The sequence below is a fragment of the Selaginella moellendorffii genome, unplaced genomic scaffold, assembly GCF_000143415.4.
Source record: "Selaginella moellendorffii unplaced genomic scaffold, v1.0 SELMOscaffold_39, whole genome shotgun sequence".
NCBI lineage: Eukaryota > Viridiplantae > Streptophyta > Lycopodiopsida > Selaginellales > Selaginellaceae > Selaginella > Selaginella moellendorffii.
The window spans coordinates 1,061,836-1,077,314 of record NW_003314300.1 but is presented as its reverse complement, the minus strand read 5'-3'; the positions used below and the strand labels follow the sequence as shown (position 1 = coordinate 1,077,314).

At 44.7% G+C, this 15,479-nt stretch overlaps 1 protein-coding gene across 7 annotated transcripts; it reads right to left on the bottom strand.

Annotated features, from left to right (window-relative positions):
* Nucleotides 1–731: 731 nt before the first annotated feature.
* LOC9659566 lies at nt 732–4,063 on the bottom strand. Of its 7 annotated transcripts, none has more exons than XR_002993417.1 (12): nt 3,942–4,063; nt 3,717–3,894; nt 3,607–3,666; nt 3,475–3,556; nt 3,193–3,419; nt 3,026–3,146; nt 2,902–2,976; nt 2,511–2,852; nt 2,148–2,374; nt 1,773–2,098; nt 1,486–1,714; nt 732–1,436 (listed from the first exon to the last, which is right to left on the bottom strand). XR_002993417.1 is itself a non-coding variant. In XM_024684105.1 (2 exons), the coding sequence occupies exons 1-2, from the start codon at nt 1,590–1,592 to the stop codon at nt 962–964; spliced, it is 582 nt and encodes a 193-aa protein (XP_024539873.1). In that variant the 5' UTR covers nt 1,593–1,606; the 3' UTR covers nt 732–961. The 7 variants fall into 7 exon arrangements, 1 of the variants encoding a protein (XP_024539873.1); XR_002993419.1 differs by having other exon boundaries at nt 3,193–3,399; XR_002993416.1 differs by having other exon boundaries at nt 3,193–3,556.
* Between the last annotated feature and the right edge of the window lie 11,416 nt (nt 4,064–15,479).

Sequence of the window (15,479 nt, the reverse complement as noted above, 5' to 3'; positions counted from 1 at the left end):
GAGATTCTAGCTCACTTGCTTTTCTTGCTGTAACTAAGATAAATGGCTCCAACAAACGCCACCAGTAGTATGGGGGAGAAGTAAATAAGAGTGTATGCCCCTGGAAAGATTTTGGAAGAATCACAGTGAGCAGTGCTATCAATTTCCTGGCGAGATTATATACCAGTGTCGCCATATGCTTTGGTGGAGACATGACGAAGAACTGGATTCCAGAAATTGTTTGTCCAAGTTCTCGTTGGCCTCATGATCCAGACCATCATCCATCCTGCGAAGACAATCGCCATGAAAACCTTGGCAGCAAGGCGAAGAAAAGCCATTGCGGATGAGAGGAATGTGAGAACGAAAATGGCCTCTGTCTAGTATATATTCATGCAAAAGCTGTACGATGTACTGCCCTTGCTTCATGCAAAATAGTACATAAAATTGTCAACTCCCCTTTAGCAAGCTGGAGGGATTAATCCATGATTGTATATTTTAGTGGATTTTGCCCGTGCCCGTGCCCATAAGACATAAACAAGTGTTTGTTCGTTGTCAAACAAAGAGTTTCTATATATGGTTTTTTGTTTTCTGCGCCTGTGATTGCGCTGTGGTGTGGAGATCCCTCGCGTGAAGCATCACGCAAGAATTTGCTACAGGTATGATCCTTCGTGTTTCCAAACAATACTCTCTTTTCTTTTTGTCTCTATTGCAAAAAGAAGCCATAGCTTTCTTCTAAGTTCCAGAGCTCAAAGTTTAAGGGGTGCAAGTTGAGCTCGGCACTGTCCTTTGCATGCCCTCTGGTCACAACTATGCATTCCTTGTTTTTGCTTGTGTGCTCAGCGCAGATCTCTGTGACAAAAACACGCAACTTAGATCACAAATCGAATTTCTCCTTGCTTGAGGAGTTGGAAATCCGGGCGTCTTCCATAAACCACGTTGCTTGGTCTTATTTTCGTCGAGCTTGGGTCTATCACTGGCGCGTCTACAAGATTAGAGTCGACTTGGACCAGTTCCACAGGAGGATAGTTCCACCATCAAAGGCACAAATGGCGACCACGTACTCGAGAAGCGGCGCAAATCCTCTACCCGATCTCGAGCAAACTTGGTACGTATTGTGGTCCATTGGATAGATGTGTGCACCAGTCCCGCGATGAGCATGTATCCTGCGAAAGATGCCAGGATTGTTGCTGCAGAACTTTCTTCGCGTTTGGATTTCCAGACTCAACTTGACGGGGGATTCAAGATCACTTTCGCTTTCACGAGTGACATAAGCATGAAGTTTCAAGAAATCTGCAGCGGAGATATCGGAAGCGATGGAAGAGGTGAGATGGAATGTAGAATCTGGAGCTCCTAGGAAAACTTGACTGCCAGAATGAAAACGATTTTCTTTGGTGCAAGCCTGAGCGATGAATGGTCCGACTCCACTTCCTCCGGCCACGAAGATCAAAGCTGGACATCTTCAGCACAAAGGTAGAGTTTTAATGCATTTTGAGCCGAAATACTTACATCAAGCTCGTGACCATGAGGCCTTCAACTGCTGCTTCAAAGGGTGCGGGATAGCTGTTCTCGTGAAGACGCTCCTGATCGAGCAGCAGGTCCATCTTCCACGGCATTTCACGAGAATAGTAATTCGATCCACGTCCAAAGTTGAGCACGATGTAACAGTGAAAGGATGTCTGCAATCTCGAGATGGCGCAAGTTGAGAAAGATCACACTTGCGGCCGGGCTCTTCAATCTGTCCAAGTAAGTCATAAGTTAACAGCGAAGAACAGAAAAATGTATGTGCTTCTCACCAGGAACTTTAGCGAGAGTGAGCCCCAGAGTTTCTGGAGAGATGACTTTTGCCGAGACCACCTCAACGTGCCTCATCGATTGCAGGCACCGGAAGGCTCTATCGATGAAGAAAAGAAACACTCCGGCGATGATGATGGCGAGCCATTCCTCCCGAGGTGAAGAGCAAAGCCAATATTGAAGACAAAGTAAAGCTGGTGTGTGTAGTAAAAGAGCTCGAATCTGTGCTTCCGGAATGGAGCTAGAGAAGTCCCCAAATCAGAAGGCCGACGATCCAAGTAAACAATCCAGTGAAACCACTTATGTCGATCTTGTGCCACCTTACAAGCTGAAAGAGAGAAACCAAAGTAAGCTCTTTTCTGTAAAAATTGATATACCTCTTGTGATTTGTTTGCCATTGTCCAGTAGAGGATATAAACCAAGCACGGACAGTCCAGAGGAACACGTGATATGCCCCGTCCAAATGTGGTACCGCGCACACGGCATGCTCGAATAGTATGTTTGTTAGCCGGAAGAGTGAAAGAGCCGCGCAACTGAGAAACGCAAAGGGAGGGCTCTAGTCATACCAAAGATTGTTCCAACAATGTTGAACTTTTGTTCCCATCTAGAAGCCAGCAAAAAAGTGATAAGATCAAGGTGCATTTTTTCTTCTCTTTTTTGTTTCTGAGTCACTTACAGTAACAATGGCAAACAAATCACAACAGGTATATCAATGCAAAGTTTTAGAGAAAAGAGCTTACTTGGGTTACAGGCCTTCCCATCCAGTCGAAAGGGACATTAATCCTATCGAGCGGCGTATAAGGCGATGGAAGCTGTGAGAAGCGCGAGAGAAATCAGTGCCAGTGGTCCTCGGAGAAACCGGATAAGTTCACGGACTAATTTCTCAATTCCCTGGCATAGTGATGAGAAAAGGGTGAGTTTTAACCAAGTTCTTGAAAAGATCTTAACTCGTTGCGCAACGAGTTAGGATCTTCTCAATTGGTTTCAATTGGTGTGACATTTCTACCAATTGGGGTCGAGTGTCAAGACGATTTAGAGCCGTTGCAACATTTCGCACCAGCGAGTGCATTATTCTTCACGAGCTGGATAACTATCAATTGTAGCAAAGAAAAACACCAAACAAAAGGATACCTGCAGCCAATGAATCGCCTCCAGTGACGCGCTTGAGCAAGAATGGCGTCACAAAATTACCGGCAATATCTGCTCCTATAAAAAAACACGTAGGAATAGCAAGAGAGAAATCACTGAGACGTACTCTGCTTCATGCAATGTCGATTGTATGGCCGATTCCACGTTCTTAGCTGCCGCTGCATGGTCTGCGGGTATTGGAAACCCGATCAAAATGCCCGAACCCAATCCAAACTTCGTATTTGCCTCTGCAGTGTCAAGTTAGAGCTGATAACGACGATGACTAGAGCTTACCTCCTCCACGTTGTCTGCTCGGCAAGGTGCTTTTCAGCCACTTTTAGGAGTAAAAAATGCCGGAAATTCATCAGTTGAGTAGCTCCTTGAGTTTCCTGCAAATTGTTTCATATTAAAACGCCCGTGCGCTATACGATGGTCTGACAAGGTATTCAAGTGTTCGTGGAATGTCAAGGATTGATTTTACCCCTGCACAAACCACCGCAACTGGGGTTTTATACCGAGTTCTGTTAAGTCCGAGGAGCTTAATAAAAACAAAGTTAAAGACACAAAAGTATGAACCTTGGGGAACCTTGGGCTTCCTTGACTCGCCCTGTCGATGAACTCCTCCAATACCTCCAGTAACGAACACTTTGATTCCAGCCTGGAACATAATCCATCAAAGTTTGCTCTTTTTCCCAGTGTAGACACTACCTTTGAAGCGAAAGATATTGTTGCTGAAACAGTGGTTTCTCCATTTCCTCGACAAGCAATCTGGGATATAAAAACACTAACTGCGGAGAACAAGAGAAAAAAGAGCTTACGACGTAAGGAATGTCGAGCTTAAAGCTCAAGCCTATGCATGCGTGTGAGAGAGCAAACGAAACAAAAGCATACCAATGCATGGGACACCGTGATCAATTGGTGTTTGTGTGCTTCTTGGTGTGGCCCAGGTAGAACGCTGCGATGAATGCCAGGAGCTGTGAATGAGAGTGTAAACTCCTGGAAAAAGGTAACACAGTGTTGATCGAAGGAAGGAAAGATCTTACCAGTTTGTCCGTAAGATTTGAGAGACACGCTTGGCAAAAAAAATCTAAATCCTTTCTAGCCATAGAAACAGAAGATGGGAGCTCCGATTCGGCGATTCGTCTTCAAGTTCTTCATGATCTTGGTGTTCGCTGCGTGTGGATCATGTCTCCAACAGCAGGGCATTTCTCGGGGCCGATTGCCGAGCGCGATGTAGTACAAAGTACCAGACTAAGTACGTAGTGGACTTTCTCTGGTGCAAAAATATTGGCATGAAACACGTGGTGCCCATCTTGGGTAGCCCGTGGCCGTCGGATGAGAATTTCTACGTTGTTCGCGATTTCTTCCTCTTGGGTGTGTAGATCGCTCCAGGAGTGAGATGGCAGCCGAATCCAGTCCCAGCCACATTGTCACAGACAGACAAGCCTCCCGACGACTCCACCCGCTCCCACCGCCACTGGAATCCAGCGCCGCCATCAGCATCGACCTGGGCACGAGCTCCGCGGTCGCGGTGTGGAGGAATGGGAGAGTGGAGCTCTGAGGATCGTAAGAGCTTCAGCGACGCGCCCACCGGGATCAACAAGGTCGGCGGCGGGGCTAGCGAGGACGAGCTCTGGTCGGGGCGCGCGATCTTTGGCGCCAAGAAATTGGTGGGAAGAACCGACACTGATCAGATAGAAGTACCCATTCCTCATGATCAAGAGCCTGGGGATCGGACTCAAGCCTTTCCTGGGCGCTCGCGGCAGCAACACATCTGCCCAGGAGGAGATCCTCGTGTTGCAGCTCACCACGCCATTGCCGAGTTCCACCTTGGCAGGATGGTCCGCTTGGCAGTGGTGACCGTCCCGGTTTGCTTCTCGCGCTTCCAGCTCATGAAGACCGAGCGGGCGTGCGTGATGACGGCTTCAAGTTGCGCGGCTCATGCCCGAGCCCACCACCGCCGGCCTCGTCTACGCCCATATGATCCAGCAGCAGGGAGTGTTGGCTCCAGTCTCGGCCAGCGCCGCTGAGAAGCTCGCGCTGATCTTCAACATGGCGATGTCACCGCCACCGCTGAGGGAGTCTCGCAGGTCCGAGGCCTCGGGTGAGGCATTTGGAGGCGAGGAGCTCCTTCAGAACTTGGTCAGCTATCTGGTCTCCGAGATGATCCCGCAGCTCGGGCACAGCCCCGCCAAGGTGCCTTCCCAAGGATTGTGGCGGCGATGGTAGCGTGGGAGTGGCAGCACTTGACCGGGAAGTGAGGATGCGTGGATGACAGGCATGACTGGTGTGTCGAAGCTCTTTGGAACAAGCATGTAGAAGTTGCAAATTCATCTAGCTTCTGCTTGAAATTAGATTTTTTGTCCTTGTCATTTTACTGTGGTGCTTTCCTTCTCATTAGAATTCAAATGATAAACCATCACTTATATTAATATTATAACTGAATAACAATGGTAAAGAGGTTTAACCTTCACCCTTTCTAACCACCCTAATCTACCTTAAAACTACCTCAAAAACTCCATGAACTTTGAACTTGAGAAAATTCAACACTTAAGATTATATCAACAAGAAACAATGCTCAAGAATGAATGTATGCTATGAATCAATCTAAGGAGAAACTTGTCACTTTAGCCACTATTATCACCATTTGAAATTGAAATACTCTCTAGACTTGCGAATAAGGCATTTATGTAATTGTATATCTGTGTTTGCAATCTTTACTAAGCTAAAATTCACCACCTTTCAACCACCATGATCTATCAGGTTCTAAGGGTAGCTACCTTTACGCTGACCAGAGTTCTAGCCTTGGTTGAATATGGTCTCTACTTGAATATTTGTTGGCTTTCAATGTCTTGCTATGGTCATGACGGAAGGTATATGGGCATGGTTGTGGTGGATCATGCAAAAGGCTGTTTGAAGATGAAGAGAGGATGCTAAATTTGTGTCAGTCGTTCCAGTTGGAGGTCATAAAAACGTATGTGGTGGTGATGAATATGCAATATATATTCCTCTTTATTTATTTATCCTTAATTAAATGCCATGCCCCGCAAGTGCTATGGGCATGCGAGAGCTCAAACCGGACCCAGGGCGGCCTCGCTCGCCTTCAGTGCAAAGGCCTCCGCACTCCCGACCGAGCCTGCGGCTTGGAGTGCAGACAAGAGCTTGGAATCAGCTATCCTGGGGGTTTGGCTTCTCATGGATGAAAGTTTTGTTGGGAACATCGCTAGGCATGGAATGACAGCGGTTTCACGTCACCCAAGGAGAGTAACTGGATTGAGGGGGTCAAACTCGTCTGGGAAGCCGGCTTCTTCCCGCTCTACATGGCTCCTTGGTCTGTTGAGGAGTTGCAGCACGTTTACTTCTCAGTGCCGGACAACACATATAAGTCACACGTGTCAACTTCTGGACGACATACTACATAGCTGGGCCAATTGTGAGGTACTACTTCATGCCTTTGGAACAATACGACGTGATAGGCATGGATCAGGTTGTAAATGCCGGGGTACTACTTTATGGCATTGACTATGAACCATTTTCGCACAAGAACTCCAACTCTGGACTTTATGCGTGTGGATCATATCTCCTTCCATCACATGCCACAAGGGGCAGATCAAGGGCTGGATAGATCGGGCAACTGACTGTTCACTGCAGAGTGTAGCTAGAGTCTTGTTTGAATGTTATGCTCACCAGCGACTCTCGCAAGGTGGTTATCGATGGCCCTTCCATAGGCCTACATTTGGAGAAGCGTGACATGAAGTTCTTCTCAGGCAACAGTCTTAACTTGCAAGTACCCAGCCTCCAACAACATAGCAGCACGTCATTCCCTCTGATTGACTTGATGTCCCCATTGTCCTTTTCCAAATCTCAACTGGGTGCCAAGGAAGAGAACCAAATACAAGGTTTTAATGATGATGGAGGGTGACAAGTTTCTGGATTTGCGGAGGTTGTGTGTGGTGGAAGACATTCCAGATGATCAGCTGCTGCAGCAGCAGTTGAGCGAGAAGTCCAGAGTGGATCAAGCAAGAGGAGACACCTGAGCGGAAGAAAAAGAGGATGTACCTGCCTTTCTAGATGACGATTGCTCTCAAGATGCAGGATGATGTTAACAACCCAATCATCAACGAGATCTTCGACATTTTGTTAGATTGGAACGCAATTCAGAAAGAGACCATTGGGAACTTTGCCTCCTCATGTCCCCAAACGTAAGTCCTCCAATATCAACTGTACCATCCATCCTTGAACACAGGAAACAGAAGCATACACTACAAGCATATTGAAGATGACATGACTGTGTTTGGCATATGGATGGAAGCCATTTGGAAGACACACACTGGATTCATGGAGCAAACTCCTTTGAGTATCAAGTGCATGGCTGGTAAGTTAGTTGGGAAAAAATTGACAATTAAATATGTTGTTTGGTGTTTGTATCAATGTTGCATTTTATTTGTTTGAACATGGATAGGCCGATGGTCGTGGTACTGTCTATTTGTTTTCCTGGTCACATGTTGCCATCAGATTGAAACTGAGAAGCTTGACCAGAGCCTGAAACCCTAGACCCTAAAGTCCGTTATGAATTGCACGGGTATATTCTCTCTTCAACCGTGCGAGGATAATAGTGCCAGTTGGGGATGATGCGCATGCAGCGATAGACCCTGATGCTAGGTGGATAGATCTCCCTCCTATCTCCAGGAACATGGATACGGGAGTGCTATGAGGATCTCTATGCCGACATGAGAGAGCTCGCAAGCCTGGGCAAGAACTACCTCCACATATCAGGAAACCCTGGAATCAGCAAGTCGTGCTTTCTGTGGTACGTCCTGAAACGGCTCCTCAGTGAAGAAGGGATACTGGCCTTGATAGTTCAGCTCATTGAAAGAAAAAGGGAGGAGGTTTACAACTTCAAACCAGATGGGAGTTACACACCCGTTTCTGAAGACGCTTCAATCAATACATCAAACACAGTCACCATCTCCTTGCATTGTACTCTTCCCTTTCCTGTTCGATTGTAACGCAATTCAGAAAGAGACCAAACAAAATACCCATATAAAAACTTGCACATACCTCCTTGCACCAACAGGGAACTTTGCCTCACCCAGCTTTCTGCTCATGTCCCCAAACTTGAGTCCTCCAGTATCAACTGTACCGTCCATCCTCGAACGGAAAATGTCGAAGACCTCCTCGATGGTCAAGTAGTTGATTGAGCCGTTAATCTGATCCTGCATCTTGAGAGCAATCGTCATCTGGAAAGGCAGGTAGATCCTCTTTTTCTTCCACCCAGGCAATCCACTTTGGACTTCTTGCTTGCTTCTTCAACTGCTGTTGCAGCAGCTGATCATCCAGAATGTCTTCCACCATGCATAAGCATTGTGAATCTAGAGACTCGTCACCCTCCATCTTCACTAAAACGGCATACACTTGGTCTTCCTCCTTCACGCCTTGTAGGCCGGACGGGATGTCGGGATGCTCCTTTCTGAACACCATCAGCGAAGAGCATAAGGCGTAGTAGTCACTTTTGTTCATTGCTCTCTGCTTCAATGCATTCGAGATATGGAAAAGGATGAGTGGGGGGTACACCAAGTCTATTGGAGGGAATGACGTGCTGCTAGGCCATAGATAGTGGAGGCCAGGTACTTGTAGGTTGAGACTGTTGCCTGAGAAGAACTTCAAATCACGTTTCTCCAAATGCAGGCCAATGGCAGCATCATCAACACTACAGAAGTGACCACCCTGTGAGAGTCGGTGGTGAGCATAGCATTCGCACAAGACCCAATCTCTGCAGTGAAGCCAATACCCGAGCCCACTCCACCCAATGCTTGATCTGTCCCTTGTAGCATGCAATGGTGAAACAATCTATGACCCACTCCGAAGTGAAGGAGATATGATCCACAAGGGTCAAGTCCAGACTTGGCCAGGAAATGGAGGTCCCTGGCAAAAATAATCCACGGTAAATGTTGAGCTCTCCCACTTTCACAGCATGGCTCACAGCCATGCCTATCATGTCGTATACACGTTCCAAAGGCATGAAGTAGTACCTCGTGATTGGCCCGGCTATGTAGTACATCGCCCAGAAGTCGACGTGCGACTTATTTGCGTTCTCGGGCGCCGAGAAGTAAACCTGCTGCAACTCCTCGACAGACCAAGGAGGCATGTAGAGCGCAAAAAAGCCTCTCTCATCGATGATTTTGACCGCTGGCATCCAGTTACTCTCCTTGCACGACGTGAACAATGCTGTTGTTCAGGACACATTGAATTCAAGGAGGAAACTGCTTTGAGTATCAAGTGCACGGCTGGTAAGTTAGCTAGGAAAGAGCTGACAATTTTTGTGAACGAGATAGGCATTAGTTATCTGGTATTTGTATCAATTTTGCATTTTTTCCTTTTTATTCCAGCATCTTCAAACACATGTGATGTCTTCCCTACCTACTATCCTCAACATGGAACTAGAGGACACACATAGGCTCAGAGTCCTGACTGTTCCTCGTGCTGTCTACCAGTTTTCATGGTCGGGTGACACAGCAGCTGTTCTCATCAGATCGAAACTGAGAACCTCAAGGTTAATTAAATTCGTGTTCCCATCGGATGAGGGGGAGGGGGAGAAGAATACTAGTTACATATAAAGCTGAGAAGTGTGTTTGGAATGTACTTGACTCAAATGGTTTAGTACAGCTGGACATGCTGTGTGGAAATTGACAGATGACATAGCAGACTTTGCTGAGATTTGCAGCACTCGGGAGTAGTGGTCCTCCAGATCAAGCTGGAAGTGGGCAAGGTCAACGAGCCGGTCATTGCAGGGACTGTAGGGAAAGGAAGCAGCGTCCTTGATCTGGAACCACAAAATCTGAGATGTTGAAGCCATTTATCATCAAGATCCCTCCGTGACCATCGACTTGCAGGCTCCACGATCATCAAGATTGCGTTGCCCCGCAATGTGTTCCTCACGGCTGGACTCTGGAGGAACATGCACATTCAGCCAAGAGCGTGGATAGTCAACGTGCCTTCGTGGGAGATTGCCGATGATTTACCACAGAGGCGGCAATTGTGAGCTGGAAGAACTGGATGAGCTCGCTCTAGCTCCTCCTCCTCTGGAAGAAGCAAGCACAACTGCCAACTTGAGGTAGAGAGCTGTGGCACACTTTATAGGGACACTCTCGCTTAAGTGTTTTCCAACTTCTAAACTTTCGTTGATTAGAAAAGAGGCTAAACAAATAAATAATCTCATCACTCTGTCATCAGGAGACGTTTAGTGCAGTCAAGGGCTAGGGGCAGGTCTCGGGAATTTCGCCACATGGAGTTTGTATCAAGTCATGTACTGGTTTGGAGTGGAAACCAAAATAAAAGAAAGGAAGAGAAAAAAATGTACCTCAGCCACATACAACTGTCAGAGTTGTGGTGCAGGCCCGCAGCACTTCTCTAATTACGCAATGTCGATTATAAGTGACACCTCAGTGGCTGATTCTTCCCCCCAAGTAATGTTTGAAAGAATTCTTGGTTATCAATTCATTTGATTCAGGCATTCAGCGTGAGACCATCAATTCAACTTTATCCAGACCTTTTTAGTTGATTCCTTTAGGGCACTTTAGGGCAACGAAAGGAATGTTTCCTTTTTTTTTTTTCTTGTATGTTTTGTAGAGCCAGATTTCGCTCTTCAGAATTTTGGTTATATGTGTATTTCAATTGGTTTGAGCATTTGCTATTTCTCTTTCATATAAAACAATCAAGGCTTTACATGGGATGCGTTACTGGAACTTGCAGAATCTGTCACGGAAGATCGGGAGGCTTACTTGCGTACAAAAAGAGCCTCACTGACCTGTACCCATTCGAAGTAGCTCACTGTGACACTGCATGAGCTTGCAAGGATGTCCTGATGCCCTTCTTTGGAAAAATCTGGTCACAAAAACCATCAATTCAATTTAAAAACACTTTTGATTATTCCTATTATACCTCAGCCTCTGGGCTGAGTTTTATGGTATGCTACTTCTACAATATCCCCTCACATCCTTTGCATTCTCCCTGTGGTTTTACAAATTTTACAGACATCAGTAAAAATAAATGAGAGCAAAGCTTTTACCTGTTGAGAACACCACCCAAGGCAGCTAAGATGAGCTCATCACAGTCTTCTATTAGGATGGAGCTTGCGTCGATTGGATCTCCCAACTGGAAACCACCATTTTCTTGGGTGTGCTTTATCAATGCTGGGATATCCAATCCAGCATTGTTCTTTATTGCTTCGGTTATGTCACTTACTGCCTCCTTTGGCCTTAAAGAGGAATTAGGCAGTATGGTGACCAACTTGCCAAATCCTTGCAAGACCTCTCAGTCAGAGAAATAACAGCCCAGAGAAACAATGGAAGCTATAAACTGCTCTACCTGGATCACAAAAGAAGTTTGGTTCCAGGGAGATTTGCCATGGTCAGCAAGTAATGCTTCAGTCATGTATAAAACTCCTCTTCCAGTGGCAGCCTCACGGCTTACAGAGCCACTGAGGTCCTGAGAAGCAAAAACAATATAAGAGGAAAAATCACATAATCATAAAAATACAAGCTTACAAGTTGCTTTCCAGTGACTATTGTTGGAGAGTACCCTTGAAACTTAGAGTATTCATCCAGAATCCAAGCCATGGTTTGTGAAGAAACAAATATATGAAAATTCATAAAAAAAAGGAAGAAAAAAAATGTGAAAAAAACCTGAGCATTCATTCCCATGTCAGGTGCTGGAATATCCATACAAACGTGAGCCACTCTAGCTCATGGACGTTCATCATGGGGATTACAGTCATAGGGCCCTCTAATTGTCATGCTATTCTGTAGGAGAAGAACAAAAAAATTTAGAAATTAAGCAAGATTCCCTAAAATATTTTACTATAAGAATCTATCATAAGTGCCTGGCTGCCGGATCCAGCCAATTGCAGCCGTCTGATGGGGGGTAATTGTAAAAGGGTTATTTTTTTAACCACATCTTAGCGAATAATTGTGCTGATGTTTGCTCCTAGCCAATGGGAAGTAGCCAAGCTGTGTGGGGCAGGAGAAAAATGCATTGCAACACATGTTATATACAATGTGTTAACTGTGACTACTCTTGTGGTTTGTCAAGTGAATTGGTTTTGTTTTGTAATGTTTTTCTAGGGTTTATAAAATGGCGAGAGAGCCCCTGGCGCTGCTGCTGATTTGCAATCCAAATCTAAAGCATTGTGTCAACACCGCTAGAATGAGCTACATCTTAGTACAGTTTGTGTCAAAATTTAATTGATTTGTTTGTGCCTTCTTCTAGCATTGTTTTAGTTCCAAGTTTGCTTTGGTAGTGGTAGAGTTAAAAAATGAAGGGTCAGATGCTTATAAGCAAATCTATATGGCAAAATGATAGTGATTGAGTGGAGAATCACTGCTGGAAGCAACACTATTGTCTTGAAAAGTCACCAAGGTTGGTTTTCTATCGTGTAAGGGATTTACTTCTTTTATATTGTGTATTCCAGGTGAAAAACTTTCTTCAAACAAGCAGGATTTGTGTGATGTGATCAACCATCTCAATGTAAGCTAAGATTGTATTTTTAAAATTTTCTACTTTCCTACTGTCACCTTTTTTTTTAGATTGATGGAAAACCTGTGTGTGATTATGTCTCAAGGCATGAGTCAAGATTTTTTGGGTAGCAAGAAAGAGAAATTCAAGGTAACAATAGCTTTCATTTCTAAGCTGGTGGTTTAACATATGCTTATGCTATAGTACTTCAAGGCAACACTTTGGGAGAAAGTTTCGAAATTGCTGGATATGAATGTGAAAACTATTCAAGTGTGTTGTGATTGCCTTCAAAAGGACAGGAAATCTTCTGAAGTGCTCGAATAGGATCTGGTGAAGATAGAAGAGAAACTTTTCCATGCAGAACAAATGGATGAACTTGCCAAAGAAATTTGCACCTTGCAAAAGAGATTGGTTTGGGCTATAGTTTATGAGACAGACAAGAAACTTGAAGACATCCAAGTATTTGTAAGAGAACTCAAGCAGTTTATACTTCTAGTTGAAGAGGATATCGAGATGCAATTAGTGAGCAGTTTGGTCTTTTATTTGTTGGATGTCTAAGGTTTTTGTGTTGCAATAATTATTTTCATAGACATTATTTTCAATGTAATAATGATAATCAAAATGGTGTTTGCTAACTGGGGCAGCATATGCTGAGCAATGACTAGTATTTTAATGGTATGAGACCCTATATATACCAAAAATGCTTGGGCTAAACCTTGATCAATGGCTATATTGAATAGAATGAAAAAACCTCCCCTATATATATAAGAAATGTTAAGTAGATTTATAGAAAATGCCCAGAGACTATTTATCTCAACACTCTCTCTAGAAGATCTTATGAGGAGCATAGTTTCCTATGGATAATTCGGCCCTTCGCGCCTTGACAGAAAGTCCACCAGATCACTGAAAATTGACCATGACATAAAAGCTTGGCCTAGGCATCCAAAGGGACAGCTGTCACAAGTCCTTCTAACCAATGGCAATCCTGTGCCTCACACACATGTTTTCATGTTAAGTTATTATCTTAAATGAGTTATTATAGTGTAAGGGTATATTGACGGATAGTTGAGATAGGGACATTGTGGAAAAAATAACATGTGTTACATTCATGTAGCAGATTAAGACCCATTTCTTTCTTCCTCTATATTAATTTTTCCAGCACATTATTGCAGCTTACTATTTAATATATGAAACCCTGAAATTTGTGTGTGGATTTTAGGGGAAAGAAGAGTGGGATGTGATTGATTGCTCTATAACAAAAGCTAAAGTACTAAAAAATAATGGTGCATTCTAAGAATTCAACTACCAACTTATTTATATTGTTTTTGCATCTTTTTCTTTTGTTTAATGTCATTACATTATAGATTTTGGGAACAATGGATCATGTAACAGTAAATATCCAAGTGATCCTTTCAAAAGTGATACCTTTTGTGTACAATAAAAAAAAGTTACAACATTTATTTCCACTTTAGTAACTCAATGGATCATAAATCAGTAAAAAATAAGATGACATAATTGCACATGTTACATAAAGTGTCTATTCAAGTGAGATGTGCAATTGAAACATGATTGTGTGCAATTAAAAACAAGAAAAAACAATAATCTGAATAAATAAAAACTGTTTATTTTAAGATCACTAGAAGAAAGTCCAAACTTAGAAATATATTTGCTTTAAAAATAATTATATCAAATCAAACTTTTATTTCAACAAATTTTTCTTACCCTAAGCAGGAGTATATATATAGGAAGAATCACTCAGGTCTATTCTCTCCTTAGGGCCTGATGCACAGATGGAATCGATAGCGCCAGTTGGGGATGATGGGCGTGCAGCGACAGACCCTGATGGTAGGTGGATAGATCTCCCTCCCATCGCTAGGAGGAGGCGGAAAGTGTGGATACGGGAATGCTATGAGGATCTCTATGCCGACATGAGAGAGCTCGCAAGCCTGGGCAAGAGCTACATCCACATATCAGGAAACCCTGGAATTGGCAAGTCGTGCTTTCTGTGGTACGTCCTGAAACGGCTCCTCAGTGAAGAAGGGATACCGGCCGTGATAGTTCAGCTCGTCGAAAAAAAGAAGAAGAGGGTTTACATCTTCAAACCGGATGAGTTACGCACCCGGTTCTAAAGAGGATTACGAAATCCCGGGGGCTTGGCTTCTCACGGATCAGGAGTTTGTTGGGAACTTCGCTACACATACTGTGCTCTTTGCATCACCGGAGGAGAGCAATTGGGTGGACGCGCTCAAACTCATCAATGAGATAGGCTTCTTTGCGCTTTACATGCCTCCTTGGTCTGTCGAGGAGTTGCAGCAGGTTTACTTCTCGGCGCCCGAGAACGCAGATAAGTCGCACATCGACTTCTGGGCGACGTACTACATAGCCGGGCCAATCGTGAGGTACTACTTCATGCCTTTGGAACTTGTATACAACATGATAGGCATGGCTGTGAACCATGCTGTGAAAGTGGGAGAGCTCAACATTTACCGTGCATTATTTTTGCCAGAGACCTCTGTTTCCTGGCCAAGTCTGGACTTTACCTGTGTGGATCATATCTCCTTCACTTCGGAGTGGGTCGTAGATTGTTTCGCCATTGCATGCTACAAGGGACAGATCGAGGACTGGATGGAGTGCACTCGGGCACTGCCTTCACTGCGGAGTGCAGCTTGGGTCTTGTTTGAACGCTATGCTCACCACCGACTCTCGCAGGGTGGTCACTTCTGTAGCGTCGATGATGCTGCCATTGGCCTGCATTTGGAGAAGCGTGACGTGAAGTTCTTCTCAGGCAACAGTCTCAACCTGCAAGTACCTGGCCTCCACTATCTACAGCCTAGCAGCCCAGCAACATTCCCTCCGATAGACTCGGTGTACCCCCCACTCGTCCTTTTCCATATCTCGACTGCACTGAAGCAGAGAGCAATGAACAAAAGCGACTACGACGCCTTGTGCTCTTCACTGATGGCATTCAGAAGGGAGCATCCTGATGTCCTGTCGGGCTTGCAAGGCGTGAAGGAGGAAGACCAAGTGTACGCCGTTTTAGTGAAGATGGAGGGTGGCAAGTCTTTGGA

What these genes read in the sequence shown, in the direction of transcription:
- LOC9659566 (XM_024684105.1), bottom strand. Translation starts at nt 1,592, where the DNA reads ATGCCGTGGAAGATGGACCTGCTGCTCGATCAGGAGCGTCTTCACGAG. An exon ending in CTCATGGTCACGAGCTTGAT is followed by an intron (nt 1,437 to 1,485) that starts GTAAGTATTTCG and finishes TTTGTGCTGAAG; the next exon opens with ATGTCCAGCTTTGATCTTCG.